Genomic DNA, 15,849 nt, shown 5'->3' with positions numbered 1-15,849 from the left:
TGCCACCAAATTTTGTTGGTATGTTCAATGAATCCATGGGGAGACAGACGCAAATAATATGAGACGCAGTTAATATGAATAAAAAAGTAGATATTTTAAGTTTGATATCCAACCATTTTATGTAGATTAAGGGAGAATCAAGAAGCGCCCCACTGACTGGCGGTAGAGCCTGAATAGCATAACGCCAGACAATAAAGATAAAAATTGTCACGATAAGTGAAACACAAAATGATCTTGACAAAGCTATTTGTTAGAACTCCGTACTGGACAATGCTGTCTTAATTTTACGACAGCTTTAAATATCATTCATACATGTATATTAAATAGGAAAAGTAATCTTGTCATGGCCATGTTTCACGTTATATTTTCTACTCATGATTTTTAAGCAACAAATTATTCTTTGCTATGTTAAACATTTCTGAAGAAATATCGTATCATAGTACCCCTTAGTAATCAAGTATTGAATACAAGTTTTAACGAAATAACAAAGTAAATGAAGCATTGTAGTCATGGATACTTGAAAACCTGAACAAACATCGTAGCATCGTAACCCTTGGCAGCCAAGTTAATCAAGTATTAAATTCAAGTTTTAACGAAATAACAAAGTAAATGAAGCATTGTAGTCATGGATACTTGAAAACCTAAACAAACATCGCAGCATCGTAACCCTTGGCAGCCAAGTTAATCAGCTACTGGGTACAAAACCTTATAATGTGTTAACGAGATGTCCACAATATGCCACTCTGCCGCTTTTGTAGACTTACAACACTGGAATCCGGTTTTCAATACCCGTGATGGTCAGAACACAGATAGCCCATCGTGTAGCCTTGTGCTCAATTACAAACAAACGTGTTCATATAAATATATACATTTGTGGAGAAGAGATTATATGACTGTACTTGTAACGGCTGTATAATTCCGCCGAGCAAATGATTATTCTAAGATACACTTACAGTAAGGTAGAAAATTTTAATTATATAAATCTATGTTGGGCATCTATATAACAGAAATTCACAAGATATATCGGCTTAACTTCAAAGCTGAAAACACCAAGGAACTTATGTGTTGAGCGTTTGTGTTTATTATTTTTAACCTCAAGTGATTTCAGCGATAAGTCTGTTGGCTTTCGAGATTAAAACTCGATTTCGATAACTGCAGTGGGCATAGCACAGGTATCCCATTCTGTATTTATGCGCTTAGCAACAAACGAACCAATTTATATTCTTAAAATATCGCTTCCCTCACCATGCAGTATGAGAAAATATCTTAAAACCATTAATAGGGCGTAAATCCGATTTGTTGCACTTTAACTAATAATAATAAATTGGAACCTAATTACAATAAGGTGTAATAAAAAAACTGACCAAAGCTATGTGCCTCTCAAGAAGATGAGAAGCTTTCTAATCTTAGCATCTTGACCCTTGTATCTCCACCGATGGGTTAGCGGTAATATAATGTTTAGGAACAACAAGGGACCTGTTGGTCTATCTCGGCTTTCCCATCATCTCAGCCAAGCTAAAACTATTAAATAAATACATTTAAAAAATTAAAGCTAAACCTCATCATTTACATATTCATCAAGCAATCTTTTAAACTAATTCAAATTTACTGCCTCCACAACATCTGAAGTTAACCCATTCCATAGCCCAACTACCCTATTTGAAACATAATTAACAGCGAAAATTATAGAACGCAAATACAGATTTGGACAAGATAGATGAAGCCATCTTCAGCTAAGACGATATTATGAAAAATGTTGATGCATCAATTCATTTCACAAACTTAAACTCTTTGTTTCAAAAGAAAACAATTTTCAGGATCTCAATCTCTCATCATATGACAAACCCTCTAGCCCAGGTACCATTTTATTAACCCTCCTCTAAATCCTTTCCAACAATTCAGTGTGTCTCTTAAGGTGAGGAGCCAAAGACTGAACTCAATATTCCAAATGTGGCCTGAACAGTGACCTATACAATGCAATTATAACCTCTTTAAACCTCTATTCAATATTTTCTGTAGATACAACCTGAAATCCTATTTGTACTACCACTAGCAACTTTGAAAGTAAAAAGCTTAACCTCCTCTTGTATTTCTGCTGTAATTTCCCACAATTTATAACTCTGTTTGTCTATTTCTTCAACTTCAGTTAGGATAGCCTCCAGCTTTTGCTCCAACCTGCAAACTCTACATATAAAATGAAGATTCTCACTACTAGCTTCTTTAAAAGTACATACTAGTCTAGAGTTCCAACAAAAAACCCATTCATTGCATCTATCGCGCCAAACAAACTGGGAAAGCTTTAATTCTCCCAATTAGTCTTAACAATTCTATTATTTGCAGAATTAAAATAAACACTCGCTACTATGATTAAATGCCAGTAGCCTGTGGTTAACACTGTTAGGCCTACGTTTGACAATTGACTAGTTTGAAGACTGTAATTATTAAATAAAACAATATATTAAATTTATTTTATAGTCTCACTGCAAGTTTAATTATAACTAAGTCTAATCTAACGTTATACGATACGTTACAATCTTACTAAATCTAGTTGTTATTTTGTCATTCAATTCTGCTTTGAAAAGATAACAATAATAAAGTAAAATAACATTCAAAAATCAACAATATTATAATAACTTAGCTTTTCAATTAGCCCCTTATAACACTACATCCAGGATTCAATTCCCCGTGGTTGACAAAAGCGCAGATAGCATATTATATAGCTTCGCACTAAAACAAATGAGTCTTGTAAATATACCATTTGCAAATTTTTTATGATCATATATCTCACTGCCTTTTAACAATTAAAACTGGTAATTCTAATTTTCCTATTAAAATATCTAAAAGTAATACCAGTTAACTAAACTATTTTGAAACTGCGAGATAAAAACGATGTCAAAACTGTAAACACTTATCTTTATCCATAGTTTTATTTTTGTTATCACCCTAAATGCTGTATCTAATGCTTCTAACCTTGGAAATTTACTTTTTAAAGTCAGATCATACCACTGTCAATATCTTTGTTTCGTATTTCAAACATAGCAGCATATTACATGCTAATGGTTAAGGCGTTCAATTCGCAGGATTGAAACCTTTTTCGACCACATTAGCCTTTTCAGCCTTAGACGCGTTATAATATATCTGTCAATTCTACTATTCTATGGTTAAGAGTGGGCGGCTGGTAAGTGTTGACTCTAACCTTTAAACTTAGAGGCGCTAGTGCAGACAGCCTTGCACGGAAATTCAACAAACAGCAGTACAACAATAGACAAACTCTCTATTGGACCTACTTGACAGTGCCCGTGACCCAAAGTGACCTGGAAAGATATATATGGAACTTCTGTTTTCACGTTTTTGCATAAGTGCCTTCAACGAAAATGTTTTAGTCATTTTAAATGAACTGGGCAAGAATTGAGTTGTATTCATTAAAAATTACACCGTTGATAGTTTTCAGTTTTTTACAGTGTGATTAACTTTCATTATTTTGGTTAACTTTAAATAATTTTGTGATTTAAAAAAAACTTTTGTTCTCTTTGAAGAAAAGTTTAATAGAACATCATTTTCTGGTATTTGGTAATTACCTCCTCTTCGGCCCGGCATGGCCAAGCGTGTTAAGGCGTGCGACTCGTAATCTGAGGGTCGCAGGTTCGCATCCCCGTCACGCAAAAATGCTCGCCCTTTCAGCCGTGGAGGCGTTATAATGTGACCGTCAATCCCACTATTCGTTGGTAAAAGAGTAGCCCAAGAGTTGGCGGAGGATGGTGATATCTAACTGCCTTCCCTCTAGTCTTACACTGCTAAATTAGGGACGGCTAGCACAGATAGCCCTCGAGTAGCTTTGTGCGAAATTAAAAGAAAAACAAAACAAATCTCCTCTTCCCTATATCGTTAGCCCTTACGTGCACAGCAAAAACTGCATCATTGCCAGTTCCCTTCATTATATCTCTCAGTTTTGTCTTCTACCTGTGCCCCAGGTGAATATTTTTAATTAAACTTCATTTCTTGAGTATTCATGGGTTTAGTGAGATGTATTTCTTCTTTTTTAACAGATTTGTTGTTTTTACTTAGATGGGATTTGTTATGAATTTTATAGTTCGTAGTTTAGAAATTACTTGGTTGGATTAGAGGCCCTTTGTTTTTTCTAGCCTAGGAACCAATCTTTAATTAATACGGTACTGATTAAAACACAAAATGAAAGTTTTACAAACTAAATTAGTTGCCTTTAGTAGGACTATTAACCAGAGGGGATACATTCAGCAAACACCAACGAAATCAATAAATGTTTCAAGAAAATACCCTATTTTCAACATAATCCAAATCTGCTATTTACGCAGAAGAAATAAAATTCCGCACCAAATTGTTTGCCATGAAAGCAGTGCATTATATATATTGACATCAGAACAAAGATGTCTGAAAAAATCACCAGGCTCGGAAAAGCTTTTATAAAAAACGGCTCTTTCGGGTAAAACTTCCCTGTAAAATATTTACAGTGCAAGGTTTACACATTATGTTCAGCTATTAAAGCGTAGAGTTAATATTTAGACACGTACGTATATACAGCTAAGCCTTTCGCAAATGTGTTACGGTATGTACTTAATATGACGATTTATTCCTTTGTCTTGTGGAACGATGCTTTATAGCATTCTAGCTAATCCCACTAGAATTTTTTAATCCATAGAAAACATAGGTAAGTGTCATCTTTCGATATCAAATGTTGTGAGAAACGCTCATAACATGAAAAGAAAGATTCTGAAAGTTTACGTTTTGAAGTTCCGAGAAGTTATTGTTTTTGTTGGTATATTGTTTGATAATATCGTAGCACGTTTCTTATAAAAAAGAAAGTGAATTCATTTCTCTCTAGGCACAATTCTTCAATGTCAAAGTTTGAGCAAAATCTCCTAATAGTGTTTGTATGATATCATAACTGTCCACTTTATTAAATAATCTCACTGGTCAGTCACTTAAAATGCATCACAATTTGAAGTCGGTAACCTGCAGATAACAGTTATGAAGCCGAACCTAACATTTATTAATCCATTTATAAAATATAGTTTACTTTCATGGGCTACTCTTTGTCAATGAAAGTGGGATTGAGCCTCACAGTATAACGCCCCCACACCTGAAAGAGCGAGCATATTTAGTGTGACATGGATTCGAACCCGCGACCCACTGATTATAAGTCGAGCGCTCCAACTACCTGACCATTCCGAGCCTCACTAAATGAAATTTGGCAAAACACCTTTGATATTTATATTCCTCGTTTGTTTGTTTGTTTTTGGATTTCGCACAAAGCTACACGAGGGCTATCTGCGCCAGCCATCTCTAATTTAGCAGTGTAAGACTATAGGGAAGGCAGCTAGTCATCAACACCCACCGCCAACTCTTGGGTTGCTTTTTTACCAACGAATAGTAGGATTGACCGTCCCTTTATAACGCCCCCACGGTTGAAAGGACGAGCATGTTTGGTGGGACGGGGATTCAGACTCGCGACCCTTGGACTACGAGTCGAGTGCCTTAATCACCTGGCCATGCTAGGCCTATATTCTTCGTAACAGATGTTAAAGAAACTTGTGGTTCATTAATGTGTTTTTGAGTAGTTTGGTCGCCATTTTGAAACCTTGTCTTTAAACATATTTGCTCTTTCAGCTTTGGGGTGTTATAATGTGACGATTAATCTCAGTATTCGTTAACAGATAGTAGTCGAAGGGTTGGCGGAGGGCGATGTTGACTAGCTATCTTCCCTCTAACTTACCACATGAAAATTAAAACGACTACTCGAGAATTTTTGCGCGAAATTCTACAAACAAACAAAGCATCTGAATCTTGTTCATAGTGAGTAGGAACACTTGTGAAACTCAAGTATAAGACTTACTGGACCATAAAACAAAATTGTTTTGTGGGTAAGTAGAAAATTAGTTTCTAAAAAAACAGAAAAATTTATTTCATAAGAAAATAATCAGTCTGATATTTTCATTAAGAACAAACATATGAACTTTTCGTTCAGTAGAATAATTCATTTCTTTATAACCATATAATATCCTCAAGCGCACGTGATTGATACTTAACTCTGAGTTATTTTATGACTTGTTTGTAAGGCATAGCTTCTTCTCAACCCAGCTGAGCCTCCTTTAGCTAAAACAAATTCTTAAATATACTGTTTACAAACTTTCTTCCCAACCACAATAGTCAGCGTCTGAATCAATTATTTATCCTAACCTGATTGTAAACAAACTTTCTTCCCAACCACAATAGTCAGCGTCTGAATCAATTATTTATCCTAACCTGATTGTAAACAAACTTTATTCCTAACCACAATAGTCAGCCACACATGTCTGAATCAATTATTTATCCTAACCTGATTGTAAACAAACTTTATTCCTAACGAAATCATCCCCCAGTACCACACCAATATGTCTGCGGATTCTCACTGCTAACAACCGGGTTTCGATACCTGCTGTGGGCAGAATACAGATATCCTTTTATGTAGCGTTGTGCTTTTCGACCTCAAACATGAAAAAAAACAACAACACAAAAACCCTTACCACGTTGTGGGACGAATTTCTTCCTACCCGTCTGACATAGGAGGTGTGACCCAACCGTACTTGTCGTGAGTTTTTACGAGACTACGAAAGGACGCTTCCGCTAATTTTCGACTAAACTCTTTCCCACTCTTACACTTCCGAGGAATTCGTCCTTGACCTTTCACTAAACTGGCGGCAAACTGCATGACCACGGCCTCCACAGTGTAAGCGCTAGCCCATCCCCGTGGGGTCAGGAGTTCCATACATATTGCTCCGCCGTCCATCACGAACCCCTTCTCTATGAGAGGAGAAATAACGCGCATAAAAGGCGGGGCGAAGGGAAAAGTATCTGGAAACGTGACATTGAGAAGAACGTACGATGTCCCTGTCTCTTGCATGTCTTTATAGAACGCAGACTCTGGATCAATCTGGAATAGCTTTATGTTCCATTCGTACAAGTTGTCGTCCACTAACTCAGCAGAAAACGGGGGTTCTTTAACGCTTTGTGAAGCTTTGCAGATCTCGTGGAATTCTTTCATAAGCCTCCGCGTTCTGATAGCGTGACTATTTTGCGTTACAGTTTCAGTGATAATGCTGCTGGTGTCTTTGGCACTAGTACTGGAAGACGACTTGGACTTAAAGAAACCATTAGTCGAATGGCTGCGATGTCCTTTGCTAGCTGCAGATCCACCATCTGCCGGACTGACTTTGGAATCACGGCGAGAACTTCGTGGACTCGTACAATGATTCAGGAATCTTCGAGTGGACGTTGGGTGAGTTGGGGAGCCACTTTCGTGACGAGTTCTTTCTTGGTCGTCTCCATCTCTTTCCGACGAACGAAAAGGTTTTTTCAAAGCAGTGGCCATATTAAATTTTGCAGCTCAGGTCAGCACATGCTCAAGAGTAAGATTTCAGTGTCACTTGGTCACACAGCTAGATTTGCTTTCTTTGTTTTTTTCACGGAGGCGTATCTGTTAACCAGGGAAAAAACAGTGTTTTGTATTTAAAATAAATTAAAAATAACACAAACGAACAACTCGAAAACATTTTGTAAATGAATATTTTATCTTACAAACTTACAATATTTTCAGAAGTTAGTCAAACCTGTTATCTCAAACTCTTAACTTTGATCCATTATTTGGAAAAACAAAACAAAAACTGTGTTAAGAAATACTTATAGCAACTTTGTTTTCTGTTTACATAAATCTTCCGAAGAACGACTGAAGTAGAGGTGGATCGTTATACTAATAATGAAATACACACTTCATTTGTAGATCGTAATACTGATAATGAAATACTCACTTCATTTGTAGATCGTGATACTGATAATGAAATACACACTTCATTTGTGGATCGTCATACTGATAATGAAATACACACTTCATTTGTGGATCGTCATACTGATAATGAAATACACACTTCATTTGTGGATCGTCATACTGATAATGAAATACACACTTCATTTGTGGATCGTCATACTGATAATGAAATACACACTTCATTTGTGGATCGTCATACTGATAATGAAATACATACTTCATTTGTGGATCGTCATACTGATAATGAAATACATACTTCATTTGTGGATCGTCATACTGATAATGAAATACACACTTCATTTGTGGATCGTGATACTGATAATGAAATACACACTTCATTTGTGGATCGTCATACTGATAATGAAATACACACTTCATTTGTGGATCGTGATACTGATAATGAAATACACACTTCATTTGTGGATCGTCATACTGATAATGAAATACACACTTCATTTGTGGATCGTGATACTGATAATGAAATACACACTTCATTTGTGGATCGTGATACTGATAATGAAATACACACTTCATTTGTGGATCGTCATACTGATAATAAAATACACACTTCATTTGTAGATCGTCATACTGATAATGAAATACACACTTCATTTGTGGATCGTGATACTGATAATGAAATACACACTTCATTTGTGGATCGTCATACTGATAATGAAATACACACTTCATTTGTGGATCGTGATACTGATAATGAAATACACACTTCATTTGTGGATCGTCATACTGATAATGAAATACACACTTCATTTGTGGATCGTGATACTGATAATGAAATACACACTTCATTTGTGGATCGTGATACTGATAATGAAATACACACTTCATTTGTGGATCGTGATACTGATAATGAAATACACACTTCATTTGTGGATCGTCATACTGATAATGAAATACACACTTCATTTGTGGATCGTCATACTGATAATGAAATACACACTTCATTTGTGGATCGTCATACTGATAATGAAATACATACTTCATTTGTAGATCGTGATACTGATAATGAAATACACACTTCATTTGTAGATCGTGATACTGATAATGAAATACACACTTCATTTGTGGATCGTCATACTGATAATGAAATACACACTTCATTTGTGGATCGTCATACTGATAATGAAATACACACTTCATTTGTAGATCGTGATACTGATAATGAAATACACACTTCATTTGTGGATCGTCATACTGATAATGAAATACATACTTCATTTGTAGATCGTGATACTGATAATGAAATACACACTTCATTTGTGGATCGTGATACTGATAATAAAATATACACTTCATTTGTAGATCGTGATACTGATAATGAAATACACACTTCATTTGTGGATCGTCATACTGATAATGAAATACACACTTCATTTGTGGATCGTCATACTGATAATGAAATACATACTTCATTTGTAGATCGTGATACTGATAATGAAATACACACTTCATTTGTGGATCGTGATACTGATAATAAAATATACACTTCATTTGTAGATCGTGATACTGATAATAAAATACACACTTCATTTGTAGATCGTGATACTGATAATAAAATACACACTTCTTTTCGACATTAAACACCAGTTTTTTTCTTTCTATTTACTTGTGTAGGCCTTAATAATACATCTTAACCTAGTTTCACGGGTATGGATAGAACCTGATTTATCCAACTGCACTAAAAGATTAAAACTACTCCAATATGAAAACAGTTCATACTCATGACGGAAGCGCTGGAGTTACTAGTGTTACCATACGTCACGATACTTCATTGTGCATCAACCTAATTTTGTGTATTTTGTTTCCACAAAGTCCAACTACAGGATAATCGAAACAGATACGTCTATCTTCTAATACGTCTGTCAACCAAAAGTTATAAACTTGTCTCATCTCTTTGTACGCTCTATTTATGTTACTTTAAAAGGTTTTCCAAACATGTCAATTACTTCTCTCTCGTGGTTTTCGACTAAATTTACTTTCAACTGACATTAAAACCAATCTTTTCCAGTTTGACTAATTTTATAATACAATTCACTCAGGTATAAATGGAGCCGCAGTGTATGACGACTGGACTATTCGTGTTACAGCAGTACTATAACAAATGTACATTTCAGTTTCTTCAGGAGTATCGAACACCTCACGTTCACCTCACGTTAGGTATCTAATAAATAATCGATTTGTGCAATCTTACTAATAAAACCAAATCAATATGTAATGAATTTTCAGTGTTATGAAAGACGTCTGATTTTGAATAAGTAAGACGAATCATAAACTGGACACAATCCATTAGTGCAAGAAAAAGATAAATATAACTCGTAAGAAAACGGAAACTGTTATTTTTTAATATAAACGTAACCGCAGAAAGTTTGTGTGTGTGTTTTCTTATAACAAAGCCACATTTGGCTATCTGCTGAGCACCCTGAGGGAAATCGAAACCCTGATTTTAGCGTTGTAAATCCGTAGACTTACCGCTGGACTGGCGGTGTGCCAACAGAAAGTTAAATAGCGTTGAGGCTGAAAAGTCGCGTGCATTGTTAGTGTGTTTAGAAGGATTTGCATCCAAACAAAAAGCACGCCGAAATTCACATAGTACACATAGAGTATAAAATAAAGCGTGCAAAACATTAAAGAATATAAAACTGAAGGCAAATTTCTGGTATTTTTATCTTAAGACAAAGTTATTAAAGTTGTCTACTACCGTTTGTAATTTTGAACAACTGAACAGAAGGAGGATGACCAGACAACAGCATCCATCAACAACATCCACTCTAACACATTACAGGTTAAAGTGAAAAGATACTTTTTGTAACGAATGAATTCAAATTCCAGAGCTCTGCGACAGAACCAACCCGTACCATGAAATTTATAAGATGACGAAAGCCAACAAATCGAACATGTTAGTTCTGAGTATTACTTACTTATCACACTGTGAACAATTAGTAAACAATTCTAATTTTATCTGATAAATATAAATATGAAATAGGAATAATAGGTACAAATACGATAAGAGTATATAATTGTAGTGAACTGTAGTGATTGTCGATAGTCTCACAAACACAACGGTGTTTGCTGCCCTCTAGTGGACGTATCCGTGGTTATATCTAAAATATTCTCTGAAACTAACGACATTGGCAAAAGCACATTTTGGAAGCTCGTAAAGACGGGTAAAGGACAGACTATGTAATTTTATCAACATAGGTGGTTACCTGTTTGTGGATTGATGTTAGCAAATAAACTTATAACAGAAAAGCATGCCTTTGAAAAACTATCGGCTATGTTGTTATATTTTAAACATATGTACTTCTGTATGTGTTTTTTATAGCAAAGCCACACTGGGTAATCTGCTGAGTCCACCGAGAGGAATTGAGTCCCTGATTTTAGCGTTGTAAATCCATAGACTTACCGCTGTACCAGCGGAGGATGTATACTTCTCTCCATAAATTTATAAATATACCTATAAGGATCATACACGCTTTTGATCTAATATCATAAGTAACTAATATTACTTAAGTTCCAAATATTACTTTCCATTTTTCACGTCTTTAGTTCTCCTAGTCTTTTATCTAAATTAGAAAAGCCTTCCTACACAATGGTTTATTTTTCTTTTAAAAACTTAGAAATGCAATATCCGAATAATAATTTTTAATTACATTGCTTTTACATAGTTTTGAAAAATATGCGTTTTTTTTCTTAATATTTGCTCTGCACAAGAATTATTTCTCTACCCAAGCCCTAAGAGTGAATAAATTCTAAAATAGGTTATCTGATTTTTGTTCTCCACAAAGTGCAAATTCTGGATTTTAACATTGTAAGTTTTAACATATTAGAAGACTAATTTTGAAATAATATAAATATATTTTTATCTGTTTTTCTTTAAACTTTTCACAAACCTACTCGAGCGCTACGTGCGTTAGCCGTTCTCAATTTTTAAGTTAAAGACTGAAAAGAGGCAGATAGAAAGCACCTTCCACAATCAACTATTGAGATACTCTAACCAATGAATAGTGGATATGACCAATAAATTATAACGCCTCACGACTTCACGGATGAGAATGCACAGATGACGTTTATAAAACAGGGCTTATAAACCCGGTTTCATTCGTAGTTGAGCGATTGTATGAAAAGTTAATTTTTGAAACATACAATGATAGTAGTAATGATTACATAGCAGTTGTCCTTTGTTATTTGAGATTAAAAAGCACAAAGCTACTCAATAGGCTATCTGTGGTCTGCCCACCACGAGTATTGAAACCTAGTTTCTTTCGTGTAAGTCCCCAGAAATACCGCTATGCCGCTGGAGGGCTACATAGCAGAAACTATTGAAAAGCTATTGATAATTTTGTATAAATTAGCAATGTTTTGTTGAAAATGAATTTTATTAAGTTACACGTGAGCCGGACTGAATAAATTCGACAATCAAATATAAGATAAGCTGAAAATGAGTTTTACTAACAGACATATAACACACAATAGTTTTGTAAGAAATACAAAGCTTTGTTGTATAGTGATAAGTTCGATAGAAATAGCTATTAGACAAAGCACGCCTATTCAGAGCTTTCGTTTCCAATTATGTCCAGATACAAAAGTTTAAAAATTTTCTAAAGAACGCATGAATCGACGAATCAAAGAGGAATAAAAGATAGAATTTGTTTTGTTTTTTTAAATTTCGCGCTAAGCTACACGAGGTATGTCTGTGCTAGCCGTTCTTAATTTAGCAGTATAAAACAAGAGGAAATGCAGCTAGTCATCACCATCCACTCCTAACTCTTGAGCTACTCTTTTGACAAAGAATAGTGGGATTGACCGTCACATTATAACATCTTCACGGCTGAAAGGGCGAGCACGTTTGGTGCGACGTGGGTTCGAACCCGCAACCCTCAGATTATGAGACTAACACCTTAACACACGGCTAGAAAGTAGTCCCTCCCAGTGGCACAGCTAAATGTCTGCGGACTTACAACACTAGAATCCACGTTTTGATATCCGTGGTGGGCAAAGCACAGATAGCCAATTGTATGGCTTTGTGCTAAATTACTCAACAACATCTAAAAAGTGAATACTATAAGTATAAAACACAATCTGATTGGACACAGAAGAAGTTAAAACCTGCAAGCTCAACAAAGAAGGAAAGTACAAAAGAAAAAGTGCTACTTTGAAATTGACAAAATCTCATCCTTCTGAGAACTGGATCTACCATTACTACACATCAACCACTGATCATAGGGCAAATATAATTCGAATTTAAATCTTTATTACACTATACAAACGTAAGGAGACAGGAAATAACATAATTCCGGTATCATGGCTTGAATTTGGACCACTTGTTTTCATTGTAGTTCCTGACGTTATGTAACATAGGATAGGTTAGTATAAAAATACTGTATATGTTGGAATTAATTGGGACTGATTAAATGTTAATCCAAGTTATCGTTCCGCTGTCACGTATAACGTGGTAAGTACTTACGAGCCATTCTCAGATACACGTGAGATCTTTTTCCACACATCGCTAGCGATTTTTACGCCTACGTTTTTTCATTATCTCAGCTATGCGGGCAGAGAGTGTACTTGACGTATTGAACTGGTGCCCTCTTTACCCATATTATTTTGCTACAATAACAAGTAATTTAGTGTTTCCTCGTATGGCACACACACGTGGCAGATAGATAAAGAATTGCTGTTTATTTCTTTTTCATGAAAAAAAAGATAAGTGTCTTATCTAGTTGGAAATTCCAGAGGTACTTTCTACCAATAATGATGACCACAAGTAGAAAACGTTATAATTAAGTCATCTTCAAAAAATATAATGTAAAAATGACATATTAAGGTTCTTTGTTTTAAGATTTAGGCTACTTCTTATATAACTAAGAAAAACAATAAGCAATAGACTATGAGTTGCAGAATTCAATACACAAAATAAACAACTTATAGCACACTGCTTAAACCATATGTGTTGGAGATTAATGTGTGTATCGAAATGATAGGAGATAAACTCAATTTTTCACCCGAATCTTGGCACACTGTTACAAATTATTTAGTCTTACTGGTGAACAGTTAATACGTGACATCACAATTTCACCATGTTTTATTGGCGAATAGTTATCAAGTGACATCACAGTTTCACCTTGTGTTACTGGCAAACAATCATCACGTGACATCACAGTTTCATCTTGTTTTACTGGCGAACAGTTATCACGTGACATCATAGTTTCATCTTGTTTTACTGGCGAACAGTTATCATGTGACATCACAGTTTCACTTTGTTTTACTGACGAATAGTTATCACGTAACATCACAGTTTCACCTTGTTTTACTGGCGAACAATTATCACGTGACATCACAGTTTCATCTTGTTTTACTGGCGAACAGTTATCACGTGACATCATAGTTTCACCTTGTTTTATTGACGAATAGTTATCACGTAACATCACAGTTTCATCTTGTTTTACTGGTGAACAGTTTTCACGTAACATCACAGTTTCACCTTGTTTTATTGACGAATAGTTATCACGTAACATCACAGTTTCACCTTGTTTTACTGGCGAACAATTATCACGTGACATCACAGTTTCATCTTGTTTTACTGGCGAACAGTTATCACGTGACATCATAGTTTCATCTTGTTTTACTGGCGAACAGTTATCATGTGACATCACAGTTTCACTTCGTTTTAATGACGAACAGTCATCACGTAACATTATAGTTTCGCTTTATTTTACTGATCACAGTTTCGTCATAATTTTGACACACTGTTACACATTATTTAGTCTTACTGCTGAACAGCTATTGCATAACATCATGATTTCGTCTCGTTTTATTGCTGAATAGTTCTAGCGAATATCACAATTTCACTTCACTTTAATCATGTTGAATATGGTTGTTGCAGATTTAAGGAATGTCTTGATGAGGGCTGTTTTATTTGTGTTTATAATGCCGTTTTCGTTTTAGGTTATTGGATGGGATGGCTAAAATGGGATAATAGTTATTTCGTTGTCCTTAAATTTTATCTTATGTTACGTGTAGCTTTGCACGAAAAACTACACAAAGGGCTACCTGTATGCTGTTCACCGCAGAAAGCCTCACCTAGGGTTTTAGTGTTATATGAGCTGTTGACCCACTGGGAAACATTTGGTGTTACAAATCTGTAACCTTGTGGCCGGTTTGCCAGGTTATATGAAGCTGCCTATTAATATCTTAACGAAAAACTAAACTAAGAATGAGCAAAGCAATTCAATTATATCACTCTTGAGCCCAGAGTTACACAAATCTAATGATAAATTGTTTCAGCAGATAGGAACTCTCACTGTTGATGCTATTTTTGGCTGTAAACCCGTTAATATCGCGTTATGTTAGGCCAGTTTAAGAGACTTAGATTACTCCTAAGTCCGTACATATTCTAAGGTATCAGTGCAAAGTAAGATTTGTAATAAACGTACAATAATGATTAAGAATTACTAATATACATCGAACATTACAATTGAGAATTTTAAAGAAATAATAGAGTAAACTTCACTTGCCAGTCATAACAATAACGGAATTCAGTGTATCTATAACTTAACGTCCAAGTAACAGAGTATTGTGTCTTTGTTTGTTTTATAAACTTCTCGAGCTAAACGAGGGTTATCTGCGCTAGCCGTCCCTAATTTAGCAGTATAAGACTAGCACCCACCGCTACTCTTTTACCAACCAATTGTTGGATTGACTGTCTGTGGGGGCGAGCATGTTTGGTGTGACGGGGATTCGAACTCGCGACTCTCAGATTACGAGTCGAGTGTCTTAACCACCTAGTCATGCCGGGTCAATAACAGAGTAAACTTCATTTGGCAATCATATCAACAATAACATTTACTGTATCTAGAAAATAAGTTACTGGGCTGACTTCATTTACTTTGGATCCCGGCTAGAGCAGCTGTAAGTCTTCGGACTTAGAACGTTAAAATCAGGGGCTCGATTCCCCTTGGTAAACGCAGCAGATAGCCCGATATGGCTTTGTTATA

At 35.4% G+C, this 15,849-nt stretch overlaps 1 protein-coding gene across 3 annotated transcripts in view; it reads right to left on the bottom strand.

Annotated features, from left to right (window-relative positions):
- LOC143250831 (ubiquitin-conjugating enzyme E2Q-like protein 1) overlaps positions 1-15,849 on the bottom strand; it is a 55,276-nt gene that overhangs the window by 19,486 nt on the left and 19,941 nt on the right. For all 3 annotated transcript variants that reach the window (XM_076501888.1, XM_076501890.1, XM_076501889.1), the window contains one exon: positions 6,540-7,489. In XM_076501888.1, coding sequence (XP_076358003.1) covers positions 6,563-7,384 — 822 coding nt within the window. In that variant the 5' untranslated portion in view covers positions 7,385-7,489 and the 3' untranslated portion in view covers positions 6,540-6,562. The remainder of the gene's footprint in view (positions 1-6,539; positions 7,490-15,849) is intronic.

This window comes from Tachypleus tridentatus, chromosome 5 (genome assembly GCF_004210375.1).
Source record: "Tachypleus tridentatus isolate NWPU-2018 chromosome 5, ASM421037v1, whole genome shotgun sequence".
NCBI lineage: Eukaryota > Metazoa > Arthropoda > Merostomata > Xiphosura > Limulidae > Tachypleus > Tachypleus tridentatus.
This window is presented reverse-complemented; position numbering and strand designations above follow the sequence as displayed.